This window comes from Arachis ipaensis, chromosome B4 (genome assembly GCF_059453495.1).
Source record: "Arachis ipaensis isolate K30076 ecotype BB chromosome B4, ASM5945349v1, whole genome shotgun sequence".
In the NCBI taxonomy this organism is placed as follows: Eukaryota; Viridiplantae; Streptophyta; class Magnoliopsida; order Fabales; family Fabaceae; genus Arachis; species Arachis ipaensis.
In genome coordinates this window covers 21,672,562-21,687,639 of record NC_142439.1, presented here as the reverse complement: position 1 = coordinate 21,687,639, position 15,078 = coordinate 21,672,562, and the positions used below count along the sequence as shown (strand labels likewise).

The following is a 15,078-nucleotide window of genomic DNA, read 5'->3' as shown; positions in this document are numbered from 1 at the left end:
TTTGAGACAATAATACACACTTTTCTTCCTATATTTCTCTGTGGTCTCTTACATAATGCAAAACTGTTTACAATTACAGGCCCAAACAAATTATAAATAGTATAAAATTAAATCTAAAAAATATACAAGAAATAATTTCTTAATCTTCTTTTCTGATGTCCTTAAAAGCTTGATCAAGAAACAGAAAATGGTTTTTGGGGGGCAAATGACTAGAAATCTAGAATAGAATACAACTGAACTGACCCTGCAATCAAGGGTAACAACATTTTATGATGATGCAGGCTTATACAACTCTGCTACAAAATTTTTCTGGCTAGTGCTAGTATACAGTTAGTATATTGGGATCAGAAAAGTATCTTATCTTGATAGATCTCCAATGCTTGGATAACCTTCTCAATGAACAATTTCCGGTGCAATCTATACCTGCATGCGTAGGATTCGCGATGAACTATTAATAGAAGCTTAACGGTTTAAGATTTTCCAAAATAAAATTTAAAAAGCTTATGAAACTGCTAGCTCATGAAATTAGGCATACTTAATTGCAGCTTCTAGCGTCCTAGGAGCGTTTGGCAAAGAATCTGTGGCGATCACAGGAAAGTGAAGCATTAGCTTTTATAATCAAAGCAAATTCCAATGAAAGACCAATTATTCACAATAGAAACATTGTTCAAGTTAGACCACAATTTCAAAAGGTTGAGTCCATCCTAGATGATAGGACCAAAATATTATCCTAGACCTTTTACACCATGTGCAAATTGACTCCTAGAGCTTTCCCAAAAATGTATATTGACCTAATTGGTAATTTTTCCATCAATTATTAACAAAAATAACAAAATTTTAGAGTATCAAAGTTGTATATCTGGAAAAGTTCAGGAGGACAAAGTTAAAGAGGGTATAAACACTTATTTTTGGCCAAAATGCAGGTTTACAAAAGTTAAAGGGGTCGATTTGTCATTTCTTTTTTACAATTAGGGGCTAAAATGCTGCGAAAGTAACTTGAATCTTGCTGGTAGCGTATAGAAGACCGACTGATCTAGCTATCTATTATTTCTTTTTGGTCAACCAGAATGTCCCCAAAAAAATATTTTCAAGCCAACATAATTGTAAACTATTATGTAGCCGACTCCACCTAGTGGTAAATTATTTTTGTTTCTAATGTCGGGATATGAACATCTAACTTACCAAGCAATTTCTCGTCTTGCTTAGAGGTTGTAGCGTATTGAGCAAGCATCTGTCGACATTCTTGTTGCAACTCCTTTACTGCCATTCTTTCTGCACTAGGGATTGGAGGCACATCCTTGTCCGACCAAGTTGGCAATGTTCGTGCTGCAGCTACAACAGCTCCATCAACAAAAGTATCGCCATCGTTTGCTAGACATTCTGCTATTAATTTCAAGTGGCGTCTTCATTAGCACCAGTGTAAATAGAGGAAAGTTCAAAAAAAGCACAATATAGAAAGGATATTCATATTGCTCATACTGTTATGGTAATACTCTTCGGGAAGGCCAGATATATTGAAGACGGACAAAAAGGAATCCAGATGAATCTTTGCATTGCCTGAGAATTTGATCACATCCCAAGGATTCTGCAAATGTAAGTTACTATAAGGACTACACTTGCACAATTCAATGGATCAAAATGCCAAACAGAAAGTTTTATGTTTATAAAAATTTTTCTTACAAGTTTTCAGATCACAGATTTTTACTTCAGTTAGTTATACCATTAGGGATGCAATATAGGCCTTCTATGTGTAATTTTTCACCCTTTTTATTACATGGAATTTTTTACTAACAAATGTAGAACATTAATTTGGTCAAATATTTAAAGGAAAAAAAAATTACCACCGGTGATGAAAATCCATATCTTTGCATTAGCATCTCGTTCTTCTGTCCGCTCATGTAATTAATTGTCATCTGTAACAAATTTTTTTGGTTTCGACACCACAATCAGGATCTCCAATGTAAAGATGAAATAAGACAAACAATAAAATAGGAAGGCAAGGAAACTTTCAGCTTCCCAACTTTCAAGCATGTAAACCAATCTAATAAAAAAATTAACCAAATAGTGCAAACATATGAACAATAAGACTCCAGCTCGAGCAATCTAATTGCGCTTAGACCATAAAATTGGAAGAGTACAACACATATCACTCTTGTCTACGCTTTTATATACTTCACAGAAAATGGAGTATAGATTCATTTGGCATGCATGCAATCTATCAAGCTATATTTCTCCAAGACTTATGCACACGTTTTACCCTTTTGCTATCTTGCAAAATCAAGGCCACGATTAAAAAATCAGCACTATGATATGTTCAATAATAAGCAAGGAGTCAATAAAAGCACAGTTTATAGAAGTGTCACATAGTTTACCTCATCTCCCCTTTTAATTTGCTCGCCAGCATTTATAAGAACTTCAAGCATCCTGTCCTTAAAACGCCAATGCAGAAAGCAATTTGGCTCAAAGGAATGGTTCAGCATATCTGAAAAGACAGATTTAGGGCCCGTTTGGATATGTTCATAAGTGACTTTTTTTAACTTTTAACTTATGAAAATGTGTAGTATTAATGTCTGGTACAATTTTCAAAACAAAATTGTAACTTTCTAAAAAGCTATTTTGGTGCTTAAGGAGAAGTTAAAAAAAATGACTTCTCTCATAATAAAAAGCTTTTTATCACTTTTCTCTTAAAATAAGTACTTTTAGAACTAAGAAACCAAATACAAAATAAATTATTTATAAACTACTTTTAATATAAACATTTATTGTTTAAGCTATTTCTTCAAAAATAACTTAATTAAGTTGTTTATCCAAACTCGACCTTAAAAGTTAGAAAATCTATACACCTAAAGTTTAAAAAACAAGCTCGGTGCTGTTGTTTTCCCACTATATTCCCCCACTCCAACTCAAACTTTACCATTTATGTTCAGAGTTTGGCGCTTCTTCCTGCAGTGCAGAAAATATACATTGCATGCATAATCAGGTTTTAAAAATTTTTCAATAGGTTTAATATTAACTTGGAAAATAGATTTCTGAAAAAATTATGAAAACATGGAAGATTTGCTTGATTATATTAAGAGTGCAAAATAGGCAACATATTTACTCAGACTAACTAAAGAGATACGCTCATACCAGCATAAGGAATAAGCATATTTGCATCTTGAGTTAATGCACCAATTCTCGTCTGCATGTTAATACATCGTGACTGTGCAATACCCACTGCCCACAAGAACCTTCGAGGATCACGAGCAAGACGCTTTATTTTAAGGGGTGCAGAATTGTGCTGAACAATGTTGACACCAAATATGTTCAGAACACAGCAACAACTTTCATGTGTAATGGAAAACTAACAAAATAAAGAAACACAACTTGATATTTACCCAGTTCATTTCCCAGAATTCTTGGGCTCGATGTTGCTGGTTTCTCATAGTAGAAGCAAGATCGGGATCTTGAAGCTCTGAAAGTTCATTCTGTAGGAGAGAAGTAAATTTGTTTGTAAAAAACTATGGTAAGTTTTAGATATAGCTATTAGTGATCATACACAAGTTTATAGTAGTTTATTATACAGAAAAACAATGGCCAATTCATTAGAGCTTATATGTATTTTGTGGCTCAACCAAAAATTAAACAAGTTATCTCTGAGGGACAACCAAATTTTTGTATGGGTCAATTAAAGATCTTAAGGGAAGAAAATGCAAGTTAAGATATTGTTAAAAGAGAAAAAATGAAACACCCCAACAAGGGAAAATTGGAATATCTATTACATCAATGATATCGATTTGAGGTCAAGAGTCTATAACTCAGCATGTCATAGCCTCAACCATCTCATAGAAGTTTAGTGATTCAAAATCTGTTTTGTTTACACTTTACACACCTCTGAAGCTAGAAGTAAGCTGGTACACTCATCTGCACTTGGTAAGAAGTCACCATACAACTGCCAAAAGTTGTCTTCGCAATCAAATGCATATAGGAGGAGGCAAGCTAACCTTAAGTCCCAATCTGTCTGCCACAAAGATTTTATGCAATTACAATAAGCATGATAACCAGAAAACAATTCCTTTTAAGTTTCTAAGTTGGTATAAACATTGTAACAACAATGGGTGACAAATTCGTAAAATATATACACTTATAACTTATTATGAAATAATGAATTTAGAGAAAATAATTACCTCTGGATCTGTAGAGTTGATAATATCAAATATTGGATGACCTATAGGAATTATATCTGGGAAAAACATCCATGGGAGTTTCTTGCTTATGGTTAACATCAATTCAAGAGGAATTTCCATTATAACCTGCTCAAATAAACCATTATAGAAAACTAACATGGAAACTGGCTAAGAATATAATCTTAAAATTTATATACGTAAAATATTTTCACATGTGCCACACTGAGAGCGGTCACAACTCACAAGGGCTTTTACATCAACTGCATCCATGCTCAAAAAAGCTACTCACCCTTGCTCGCCGGAGAGGTTCCACATCTTTGGAAGCATACACACCAAATCCATCCGGCCCTTCCTTAAACTCAACTCCGTAAGCTCTCATGCTTCGAACATAACCGATCTTGTAGAAATCAGGATCTGCAGGCTCCAACTACAAGAACAAACCAATACATTAATTAATTAACTTACAACAGAATATCCCATCAAACCTGAAGACCCTTTTAAGAATTCATCCAAAGGCATATTGTTCAATAAAGAAGATTCTCAAAATCAAAACCAAGGTCTACTCTATTTGTTTGCTGTTTAAAATCATAAAATATCTACACTATTTGTTATACTTCTATGAATATCAAAGCAGATCAAACTATGGAAACTGTAAACCCTCCATCGAAGTCTCACATTTATAAGCTAATTTAGGCTTGGTTTGGCAAAATTTTTATCTTTCAAAAGTACTTTATCAAATCTGGCATTTGAAAGATGGCTTTTTAAAAGTTGTAGCATTTGTGTTTGGTAATCAAACTAAAAATGGCTTTCAATAAGTAGTAACAATTGTGTTTGGTAAAATAACTTTTAAAATTTAAAAAGAACATAATAGACATAAATATTAAAGTAAATTTAGATATTTATTAATATATGAGGGTATATTAGGCTTTTTAATTTTGACAAGCAAAAGCCAATTTTACCAAACTACTCCTTAGATACTTTCAAAAGCACTCCTAACTACACAAAATGAGGTGCTTGTAGTTTTCAAAAGTACAAACACCTCTTCAAGAGGCTTTACCAAACCAAGCCTTAGCATGCTGCTAGCTTAACAACGAACATCAAGCATCGTTCTACTAAAAGGAACCAATCATATTGGACCGTGCCACAAAGTGAGCTATCAACTACCTAACACAATCCTCCTTTTTTGTTATAATCAAAACTTGGACCAAGTAAAGAATTGCAATAATCAGCACATCATAGACCCAGATAGTGCTTCTAACTGTTGGATCAATCACTTACTACACTAAGCAATGAGTATGAATTATAGCTGTTGGATCAATCACTTACCACGCTAAGCAATTAAGGATGTTAAAGCTATCAAATCCTAAGGATTATTCAAGTAAAATGAAATACCTCAGAGGCTGAATCATGCTGTTTTGGAGTCTGAAACAATGGAAATGTGGGTGCATCAACCGAAGCTCTAATGGGTCGAGCTTTGTTTTCAGAATGAGAGGCGCCAAATGAAGAACAAGGGGGTCGGCACAAGAATCCATGGCTCGGTCCTTTTAACTGTTAAGCATGGAAAAACCAAGTTCAGAAAGGAGAACACAACATACACAGTCACAAAAAGAGAAAGAAAAGAACCTGGGTGTTGGAGAAAAAGAACTGCGTTGGCTGGTGAAGAAGGGGAGAAGCCATGTGATTGGAGGGAAGAGAAGAGAACAGAGTAGAAAACAACGTTATCCGTAGCTATAGTTTGAATAGTGAAATGAGGAACAAACACAATAAAAATCATAAATTTTAAAGAAAATTTTGCAATACACTTAAACAAAAATTAAATTGTGATATAAATTAATATTTTAGTTATTATTTTTATATGAATATATTTTTCGTGAATATAAATATAATAATATTTGAAGTTTGAAAATCAATATTGTAATTACAAGATAATTTTTTTTAGTGGTAAAGATTAAGATACTAGTATAATATAATAAATTTATACTACTTAATACTTATAGAATTTTGATTTTCCACCGGTTGATTATTAATTTACTTTTAATAGTTATATAAGTGTAGGATAGTCATGATGGTAAATGGTTGTTCCTAAGTAAAAGGTCTTTGATTTTAAATTTCTCATCTAAAGAATAATAGTTTTTTCTTTTTTTCTTTTTAACTAAGATGAATACTTAAATATAATTACATAAAATTTTTTCTTGCTTATATATTTTTTTGAGAAACTCTTGAGTGCCAATAATTTTTAGTATTTTTTAGAACATGTCCAATAATTTTTTTCTTCTAATGAAAAAGAGAGATGTTTTGAGTTTCATTTACTGTCAGATAAATAGTAAATGGGGTCTTCATTTGTTTACTATTGGACATGTTCTTATGACGTAAAAGAGAGACTGGGATGAGCTGGAGATGGCCTTAGTCATCATTTGACTAGTACAAATATTAAATTATCTTTAATAAATAAATTTTATTAATTTATCTGTTCAAATTCTGAAAAATATGGATACAAACTGTATTGATATTTATGTGTATAAATTCTAGTAAATATAAGTATAAACTATATATTTTTTGTGTACAAAATTTTTATAAATATGGATATAAATTATTATTGGTCAAAACTAATAGCAGTTGTTAGTTATATAACATTGCTCTAATTTTTTTTTGCTTTCGTTATATTAATGTTGGATTTGGAAAATTTCTATGAAATTCACGGAAGCAGTTCTCCCATTTCTTTTTTCTTTTTTCTTTTGTCGCTTTTGTACTTGTATCTATATAAGACTCGAACTTGATCCTAATTATAGAATTACTTCCTAGTAAAAATGATTTGAACACCAGTAATAATAGCTGCAATATAAAAAGTTAAAAAAATGCAGTATGTCTGATTCTGTACAGACAAGCTAAGCAAATGCATTCATGTTCTTGTTCAATCATAGCCACCTGCTTCATTATAGTTCATAATTAAAGAAGTTCGATTGTGAACCATAAGTCATAAACTGTTTAACAAGTAAATTTCACTAAGTTCTTACTTCTTTGTATCTAGCATCCATATAAACTTTATTAGCTATCTATTATTTTTTTCCATAAATGTCATTATCTATATTAATAAAAACCCCTAATCTTTTATTCAATTAACCGCAACTCTAATAGCTGCTATTGTGTGGAACAGCTGCTGCTGCATACTGAGTGTCCATAACCTCAATCACCCTGTTGGCAATGGCACTTGCATAGACTGAAGAACCTTCAATTATCTGTCTTAGTGAAAACAATTCAACACTTGAATATACAAAACAGTGATGATAATTGATAATTGTATTCACTCAGGAAAGTCTTGTAATTTAAGAGAGTAAACTACTATTTCTATGCATAAAATGTTTAATATTGGTAAAACTAATTTTGTATTCATGAATGATAAGTAAACTAATATCTCTAGCTATGATAGTTCAGAATGTTAACAAATCTACTCATGAATGAAATTAACGTTTTGTTACTTTCGTCACACAATATCATCTTTCCTGGATACAAAGCTAGTTTCGTTCATTCATGGACAGAAACAGCAAGTTACTCAAATTCAGAGTTAATTTTTGTTGTCATATGAAATACCAACCTTGCTATTGAACAAGAAACTGCAATATTCTCCAACATGGCCACCAGCAACATGGTGAAGATCCAACTGAAGTTCATCCAGGACCTGTTATGTATAAGATGGAATAGTTATAGGAATTGAATGTTCTAGAATATGTGAGGTGTCAAAAGTTAGTATATTAGTGTAGTTCTTTGATTTAGCTTAATTTTTTCCATAATAGAACCTTGGGGACAAAAAGCATGCAATTGATCTTCTTCCTCTGAACCATCTTGATTATAACTTCATCATCGATTATTCGGACATCAACCTCGCTGTCTTTCGATTTCCTCTGAAGCCATGAGGTTCTTATGGACCCATCACCATAAGGTTTTATGTTACAGCTCTCTGAAGCATCATTTTCATCTTTGTGTCTCTTGAACCTCTCCCTCCCAATCCTTTTCTTCTCCACCAATGACTTGAGCTCATTCACTGTTCTAATCAGTTCTCTTATGTAATCAATTGCATCTCCCACCACAGATGCTCTATCTACCTATCAATGTTATTTTCATAACACAACAGATAGGAATCCAAAAGTGTAATCAAAAGTTAAACCAAACACAACTTGATTTAGCCACAAAAGATATATGTAGCATTTAATTTCAATGCAATGACTCCATGATTCTGCTGGAAATTTTTGTATTTTGTATATTTGGTTCTATTTGTTAGACATCTAGTTTCTATGCAATGACACTATAAACCAACAGAATTTTTTAAGAAAAATGCTAAATTATAATGAGTAATTAGCCATCATGATAACTACATACCATGATTTTGTTTGACCTTTATATTCTGAAAATGTAGGCCTATGTTCACACATTCAAATTTTACTTTGAGTGGTATTAAACAGTTTCTATATTGTATTAGATTGGGTCCTAATTAAGCCAAAATGAAAAAATCACTCTGTATCCATTACATTTCATTCAATATAAATCAGAGAATTTCAATTGGTTATAGATTGAACATTGCCTATAGCTAGAAGTAAGTGGCAATCACTATCGTTTCTTCTTTTTTTTCTCTCTCAAACTTTATTGGCTTAAGTATATAGAAATTAATCTCAGATATATATGATTAACAAAATTACTAGATGCTGCATTAGTATTAGTAACATAGGTACCTTAGTGGGGCTTGGGATCAAACTTCTCAAGATTTGGTATTTGTCATTCAATTGCTCTCTTCTTTGTTTATCAATTGGCATGGTACCTTGTCCTCTCCTCCCTCTGCCACCAACAGAACAAGCTCTGGCTCTGTTGAACTCCATCACTCCAATGTCAACCTGGCTTCCATCTCCATCTTGATAACAAGCTCCATTTCCCTCCATTTCATCCCCTCCACCAAAGAGGAATCCGCTCCTCGAATCAGTCAGCCTAGTGTAGCCATGCGGGAGAGACGGAAACAACTCTCCAACTCCAAAGGCTGGATTCAAATGAAGTGAAGTGTCATAGTCTGATCCCACAGGAAGGTCACCAAGGAACCCCATGGAATGTTGAAAGTTTGGTGTATTATTCTGAATTGGGTTTGTGATGCAAGGGATTTGATTCGGATTCAAATGAAGCTGAAGAAGATCTGATGAATGGTAACTTTGACTACAATTTTGTGCCTCACATAGCTGAAATTGTTGGTGATCATGTGCTTGCTGATTTTCATTGTGGTTAGAAAATCCAAGATCAAGCAATTCATGAATGGTAGAGTCCCAATTGGATTTCTCATAGTGAAATGCATCATCATGATCAATCACAATCTCTTGCACCAAGGGGGTAGTAGTACCCTTGTTGCTGTAGGAATTGCCGATGTTCAAACTCAGATTCTGTGTGTTTTCTATGTCCATAGATATGGAAGATGTTCCATTCTCAAAGGTTGAGACACCTTCTGTTGTTTGTGGTGGTGGATTGTGGTTTTGGTGATAGAACTCATCCAAAGAGAGATTGAGATTCTCTTCATTGCTGTTTTCGGTGTTTCCTTCATCTGCAGCTGCAACCATGTTTGTTGGTGATGGTGATGGGTCTGAACCTTCTGCCATTGTCTTGGTATCAAGGAAACTATTCTCCTCATGCTTTTTTTGCATGGCTCCAGAAGAACTCATAATATTTGTCTTCTGCATAATATGACAAAAGTTAACTAAAACTCAAATGAAAAAACACATACCATGTGAGTGAACAACAAAATATTCTCAGAGGAAAATAATCAAACACATAATGAGCATATAGTAAATATTCACTGAATCGTGTGTATGAGATTTATGCCTTGTTTATCTGAAGGTGGTTATGCAGTTCTAGCACAAACTTGTAGAATGTTTTGTGCTTCAATTAAGAACAAACAAAGCCAAGAAACTAGTAGTGTGTTATGTTTTGCTTCTTGTTTTTTTTACCTCCTTGAGTGATCTTCTTAAACTAAAATAGCAAAATATATCTAATAAAATGTTATTTAATCTTGAGGTGATTCATTTACTACCAATTCAGTTAGATTATTCCCTTTGACCATAGAATTATTAACATTTTAACTATATTGGACAAAAAAATACATGACCAGAATCATACTTCAGAAAGAAGTTACTTGTGGTCCCCACTGGAGTTCATTTCCTGTTTAGTTTCCAAACCCATTTTCTGAAGGGAAGTGTATCTCTCTTCTTTCATTTGTTTTTTGGGAAAACTCTCTTCTTTCGGTTTGAGGTGTCAAGCATTATTACAGTTAGGGTTTAATTAACATGTTTTCTAATGGTACAAATTAAGATTGTTATTATTATTAGTAGTAAAAAAATTTAAATTTTTTATTTTAATAAATGCACAATATTTGTATTAGAAACTAAATTTTGCATATTTTTTTTATAATAACATTTTTTATTAGTAATCTTAATTTATATTTTTAGGGTACAAATTAACTTAATTCTTATGGTTATTATAGATTTATAGTTACTAACTTTAAAATACTCATTGAAAACAATAAGGACATACGATATTGATTTACAATATTTGAGTTATTAAAAATTATAATACTTTTTAGAGCTTAAAAACTGTAAGGTATTAAGCATTATTATAGTTATTTGGCAAATATGCAGAGTGCAATAAAATTGATTTAGGAGAAACAACTAGAACTTAAATCATAGGAAAAAGTTAAACTCTTTCTTTGAAAATTTTTTGAGAGTAAATTGGGTCTTTGAAAATTTTAATTTCAAACTAATTAGTCCTGAAAAAAAAATCAATTAAGTCGTTCATATAGTAAAGGCTAAAATTTTTTATTATGGATAAAAAGTGTGTGCAATTTAGCTCTATTAGTTTTGCAAGTGTTGTTGTTTTGGTATGGGAATCAGTAATCGGATCAACTGATTACTTTACAAGTTGATTTTTGAAATTTTTTTAATATCAAATCCGATCTCTCGATTTGTTTTTTGTGATTTTTTTTTTTAAAAAAATTCACAAATCAGAGGTTCGGTTTTGGTTCTCACCAAATTGGAAGGCCTGATTTTTGTTTCCAACAAAAAAAAAATCGGAAGGTCCAATTTCTACATTTTGAATCATACAGTTCCACATTTGAAAGTAACACTCTTACAATTCATGATAATGAAAAATACCACTTCCACCCCAATATAAAAAATAATTTGCGGAGATGGATACATTATATCTTTCTATCAATTCATGACGTACAACTTAACAATGATTTTTATATGTACTGTTAACTATTGTGACATATCTACTTATAAAAAATTATTACGAAAACTTATCTGTTTTAATAGAATTCGTGATAAACAGAAAATCATTGATAAAAGTTATATGAAAATTTAAAATAATGAATGTTTTACCATCTAAAACTACATTATTTCTATGTTCACATGAAAAATACGCATCATTTATTGACAACTCTATTTTATTTCGTACTATTTATTAATAGAAGGATATACATATTCACCGTTTATTATAATAAAAAAATCTAATTAATAATTTTTTTAAATGACTAATTAATTTTAAGCCAAAATCCTTAAAAATTTAATTATCATTTTATTCAATTTTTTATTAGTAGAAAAGGTTAGAAGAAGTCGAAAATTTTTCTTTTTTTTTTATCCCACTAAAAAGTAGAAATTGAGAATAGAATAAAAGATCCCAAACTAAACTCAGATGCAAATTATTTAATCACCGGAAAATTAAGATAATAAAATTAGTATTTTATTTTTGTACACTTAATTATAACTATCTATAATTAATTAATTATACTATGATCACCATTTACTTTTATTATATCTATCTTCTCTTTTTCATCCTATTAAAGAAAAAGGGGGTGAACTGCCTTTGACCTATGTGGTCCCCTCCCTGCAAGGGATTCCCTTTCACGCGAAATGCAGGATTAAACTAACTAAACTAACCAATAAATGGAGTATCTTATATTTGCCTAACAATTTCATATTTATTTCATGTTTTCTTCTTCCTTTTTTTTAATTTTTTTTAATTCAGAAGAAAAAATTAATAAATATTCCTTAAAATTTAAAACTATATATTTAATTAGGAAAAATATTTTTAACATGAAATTATTTAATTTATTCAAAAATAAAATTTGGTTATGTTTTATGAGAAAAATAAATCAAAATAAAAGAATTTTATAAACTAAATTATAACACATAAACTGAAAAAAAAAATATTACTACGAAAAATGTTTAATGAACACCAAATATCAGTCAATACAGGTTAGCCTATTTCTATAGTTTTTTAATATATATTTTTAATAAAATAATGAAAATAATTAAAGATTTTATAGTAAAATAATCAAATTTGTCACCTGAATAATCAAATTTTTTTATTATAACATAATCAAATTGTTATGAATAATATCTAAAATGGTCTTTAAATTTTTAAACGTGAACTAAAATAGCTACTCATTTCATAAATATTCAAATTAGCCTCTCAAATTAAGTTGAGGATCTCCGATCTCTATCAATTAGTAATAATTCAACTTATTATTACAATGCTTACTTTAGACTTTTTAGTGCCAACATAACATTCCAAAAGATAAAATGACGTAAGCACCACATGAATATCATCAAAATGATATTTTGAATTAATTGATTGAACTGAATTTAGTCTCTACCTCAATATAAAAACCCAAGTCCAAAATGAAAAAATCACATTCATCTTGATCAGTTTCTCTTCCGAAAGCAAGAGATGTAACCAACAATCAAGCACATATTACATAACAAAGATCTAAGCAAAACATTTGAAGGCCAAATATGTAGCAAATCACGGTGATAAATGTGAAATCAGCAATATATAAAGATCTGTAGTATCATTTTCTACAATTTGATAAAACTACAACCAACAATAATACAGTAAGATGCCAGAACTAAATGAAGTCATCCAATAACATGCGACAAGTAACACTTCTACCAAATACCATTGTGACACACACATAACCGCCAAATATAATTGAAAGTATCCACAAAAAGCAAAACAAGTACAAGAGTAGCAGTAGCAGTTAACAGAAACGGAAGAGAAGATGAAGATGAATGTTGTTTTTCATTTTGGAGTTTAGGATTTTATATTGGAGGGATGAAATTGAGCCTTGTAAAGGATAGTAGTGTAGAGAATGGTTAGTTAGCTTGTGACTTAATAAAACTGTTAAGGCAATTAAGAATCTAATAGATTTTTCATATTAGGCAAAGCTGTTAGTTACTCATATTATTAATGTATAATAGGAGTGCAAGTCTTGTATCTAAAACGCAATCAATAATATTGCTACTTGATTTATTTTATTTATTCTCTCTCAATTTCTCTTCTTCATTTACTGTTCTTCATATTCTTTAGATTCTTTTTCAAATCTTCACATGGTATTATGAGCCAAGGTTCTTTCAATATGAGCCATGGTAGTAACACCCACTTTTTCTTCTGATTCCAAGTATTTTCTTCCCGTTATCACAGATTTGTTGCATGAAAACAACTATAGTACATGGCGCAAAACTATACTCATCACTCTACAGAGCCAATATTTAGGAGATTATTTTTCAAAAAAAAAATTTCATCTCAATTTGCTAAAAAAGGTGGAAAACCATCAACTATAAAATCAACTATATGAATTTTTTAACCTCTATGTACCAAGAAACATACCTACTGTACTCAATTCTACTTCTATTTCTAGCAATGTTAATAAAAGAGCACTCACTTAAAAAAAATAGATGTTGATATAATTGCTCTAATGGCATAAGAGACTGAGCCAGCTCTAAAAATTGTTCAAACTATTCTGAATAAATGCAATATTCCTTTCATTAATTCTAGTTCTTTATTACCTATATATATGTGAGTTTTGTTCAATGGCAAAAAATGCGTCAATTTTCATTTAATTTTTTTACATCTATTTATAGTAAGGAGGTTATCAGCCAAAAATTAAATAAAATCACATTAATTTATATTAATAATTAATGAGCAATGCTAGGAACCAAAAGGGTATTAGCAAAAAATCAGCCAAATACTTTTAGGTGAATCCAAAATCTCCATGAGTTAATATATATAGATGTTTCTTCTGCTAAGTATCAGAATATTTTTTTTTATACTAAATGAATGTTCTTTTATATATTTTTCGAATTTTTTTGTACTAGAAATGTGAATGCCTCTATTTCTTTAAGAATTTCATAATTTTTTTTAAATTTTATAGATATTTAATTATTTTTGCTAAAATATAACTGGATATTTCTTTTGTTAAGTATTAGGATGTTTTTTTTCGTATTAAATGAATATTTTTTTTTATTTTTCTATAATTGTTCAAAGATTCTTTTTGACTAAGATCGTAGTTTGCAATCTCTTTAATCATCAAAACGGCACCTAATATCCCAACACGCAGAGAACAACATCCTGATCACGTGGGTAACTTCGAGAACTTGAATCTCCGCGCGACGCACCAGATTGTGGAGTCCGTGCTGCTCGAGTGTTGCGAAGTCGGTGGAAGGAAGGGTTCGAGAAGGCCGCGAGGGAGTGCTACGCAGTGGAACGGATCTGGAAGCTTCTAACAGAGATCGAGGAGCTTCACTTATTGATGGATCCAAACGATTTGATGAAGCTGAAGAAGCAGATCGAGATTCCGTGTTTCGGCGATACGGCGGCATTTTGCTTCCGGTCAAAGGAGCTAGTGGAGGTGACGAAGATGTGTAGGGAGATGAAGAGGATGATGTCGGAGATGTTGGAGGTGGAGGTTGATCCGAAGGGAGGGCCGGGGATAGTTGAGGCTGCGATGAGAGTTCATGCGGAAAAGAAGGAGAGTGTGGTGGAGGTGTTGCAAGCGATGCAGGGAATAGAGGCGGCGATGAAGAGATTCTTCTTCGGTTACAAGTAG

General features: G+C 31.5%; 2 protein-coding genes and 1 pseudogene across 4 annotated transcripts; 1 reads left to right on the top strand and 2 right to left on the bottom strand.

Moving 5' to 3' along the window:
* On the bottom strand, nt 1-5,928 carry PTAC14 (plastid transcriptionally active 14). Of its 2 annotated transcripts, none has more exons than XM_016342516.3 (13): nt 5,790-5,928; nt 5,559-5,714; nt 4,456-4,593; nt 4,167-4,292; nt 3,872-4,000; nt 3,378-3,467; nt 3,130-3,280; nt 2,373-2,482; nt 1,842-1,913; nt 1,480-1,585; nt 1,183-1,380; nt 536-578; nt 1-423 (listed from the first exon to the last, which is right to left on the bottom strand). In XM_016342516.3, the coding sequence occupies exons 1-13, from the start codon at nt 5,841-5,843 to the stop codon at nt 345-347; spliced, it is 1,452 nt and encodes a 483-aa protein (XP_016198002.1). In that variant the 5' UTR covers nt 5,844-5,928; the 3' UTR covers nt 1-344. The 2 variants fall into 2 exon arrangements, with proteins under 2 accessions (XP_016198002.1, XP_016198001.1); XM_016342515.3 differs by having other exon boundaries at nt 1,183-1,383; nt 5,790-5,916.
* Nucleotides 5,929-7,015: 1,087 nt separating this feature from the next.
* LOC107637665 (transcription factor bHLH10-like) lies at nt 7,016-10,463 on the bottom strand. 2 transcript variants are annotated; one of them, XM_016341040.3, is made up of 5 exons: nt 10,311-10,463; nt 8,891-9,868; nt 7,961-8,266; nt 7,759-7,842; nt 7,016-7,402 (listed from the first exon to the last, which is right to left on the bottom strand). In XM_016341040.3, the coding sequence occupies exons 2-5, from the start codon at nt 9,854-9,856 to the stop codon at nt 7,295-7,297; spliced, it is 1,464 nt and encodes a 487-aa protein (XP_016196526.1). In that variant the 5' UTR covers nt 9,857-9,868; nt 10,311-10,463; the 3' UTR covers nt 7,016-7,294. The 2 variants fall into 2 exon arrangements, with proteins under 2 accessions (XP_016196526.1, XP_020976612.1); XM_021120953.2 differs by lacking the exon at nt 10,311-10,463 and adding an exon at nt 10,017-10,248.
* A 4,318-nt stretch (nt 10,464-14,781) lies between these two features.
* Nucleotides 14,782-15,078, top strand: LOC107636221 (nematode resistance protein-like HSPRO2 pseudogene; annotated as a pseudogene).

Bases quoted from the DNA above. Each gene is read 5' to 3' on its own strand.
- LOC107637665 (XM_016341040.3), bottom strand. From the start codon at position 9,856: ATGAGTTCTTCTGGAGCCATGCAAAAAAAGCATGAGGAGAATAGTTTC. The intron at 8,267-8,890 runs GTACCTATGTTA...TAACATTGATAG, and splicing joins TGATCCCAAGCCCCACTAAG to GTAGATAGAGCATCTGTGGT. The intron at 7,403-7,758 runs GTTGGTATTTCA...TCACTAAGACAG, and splicing joins GTTTCTTGTTCAATAGCAAG to ATAATTGAAGGTTCTTCAGT.
- PTAC14 (XM_016342515.3), bottom strand. From the start codon at position 5,843: ATGGCTTCTCCCCTTCTTCACCAGCCAACGCAGTTCTTTTTCTCCAAC. The intron at 4,293-4,455 runs GTGAGTAGCTTT...TTATTTGAGCAG, and splicing joins AACCTCTCCGGCGAGCAAGG to GTTATAATGGAAATTCCTCT. The intron at 1,384-1,479 runs GTATGAGCAATA...TGAAATTAATAG, and splicing joins CGAAGAGTATTACCATAACA to CAGAATGTCTAGCAAACGAT.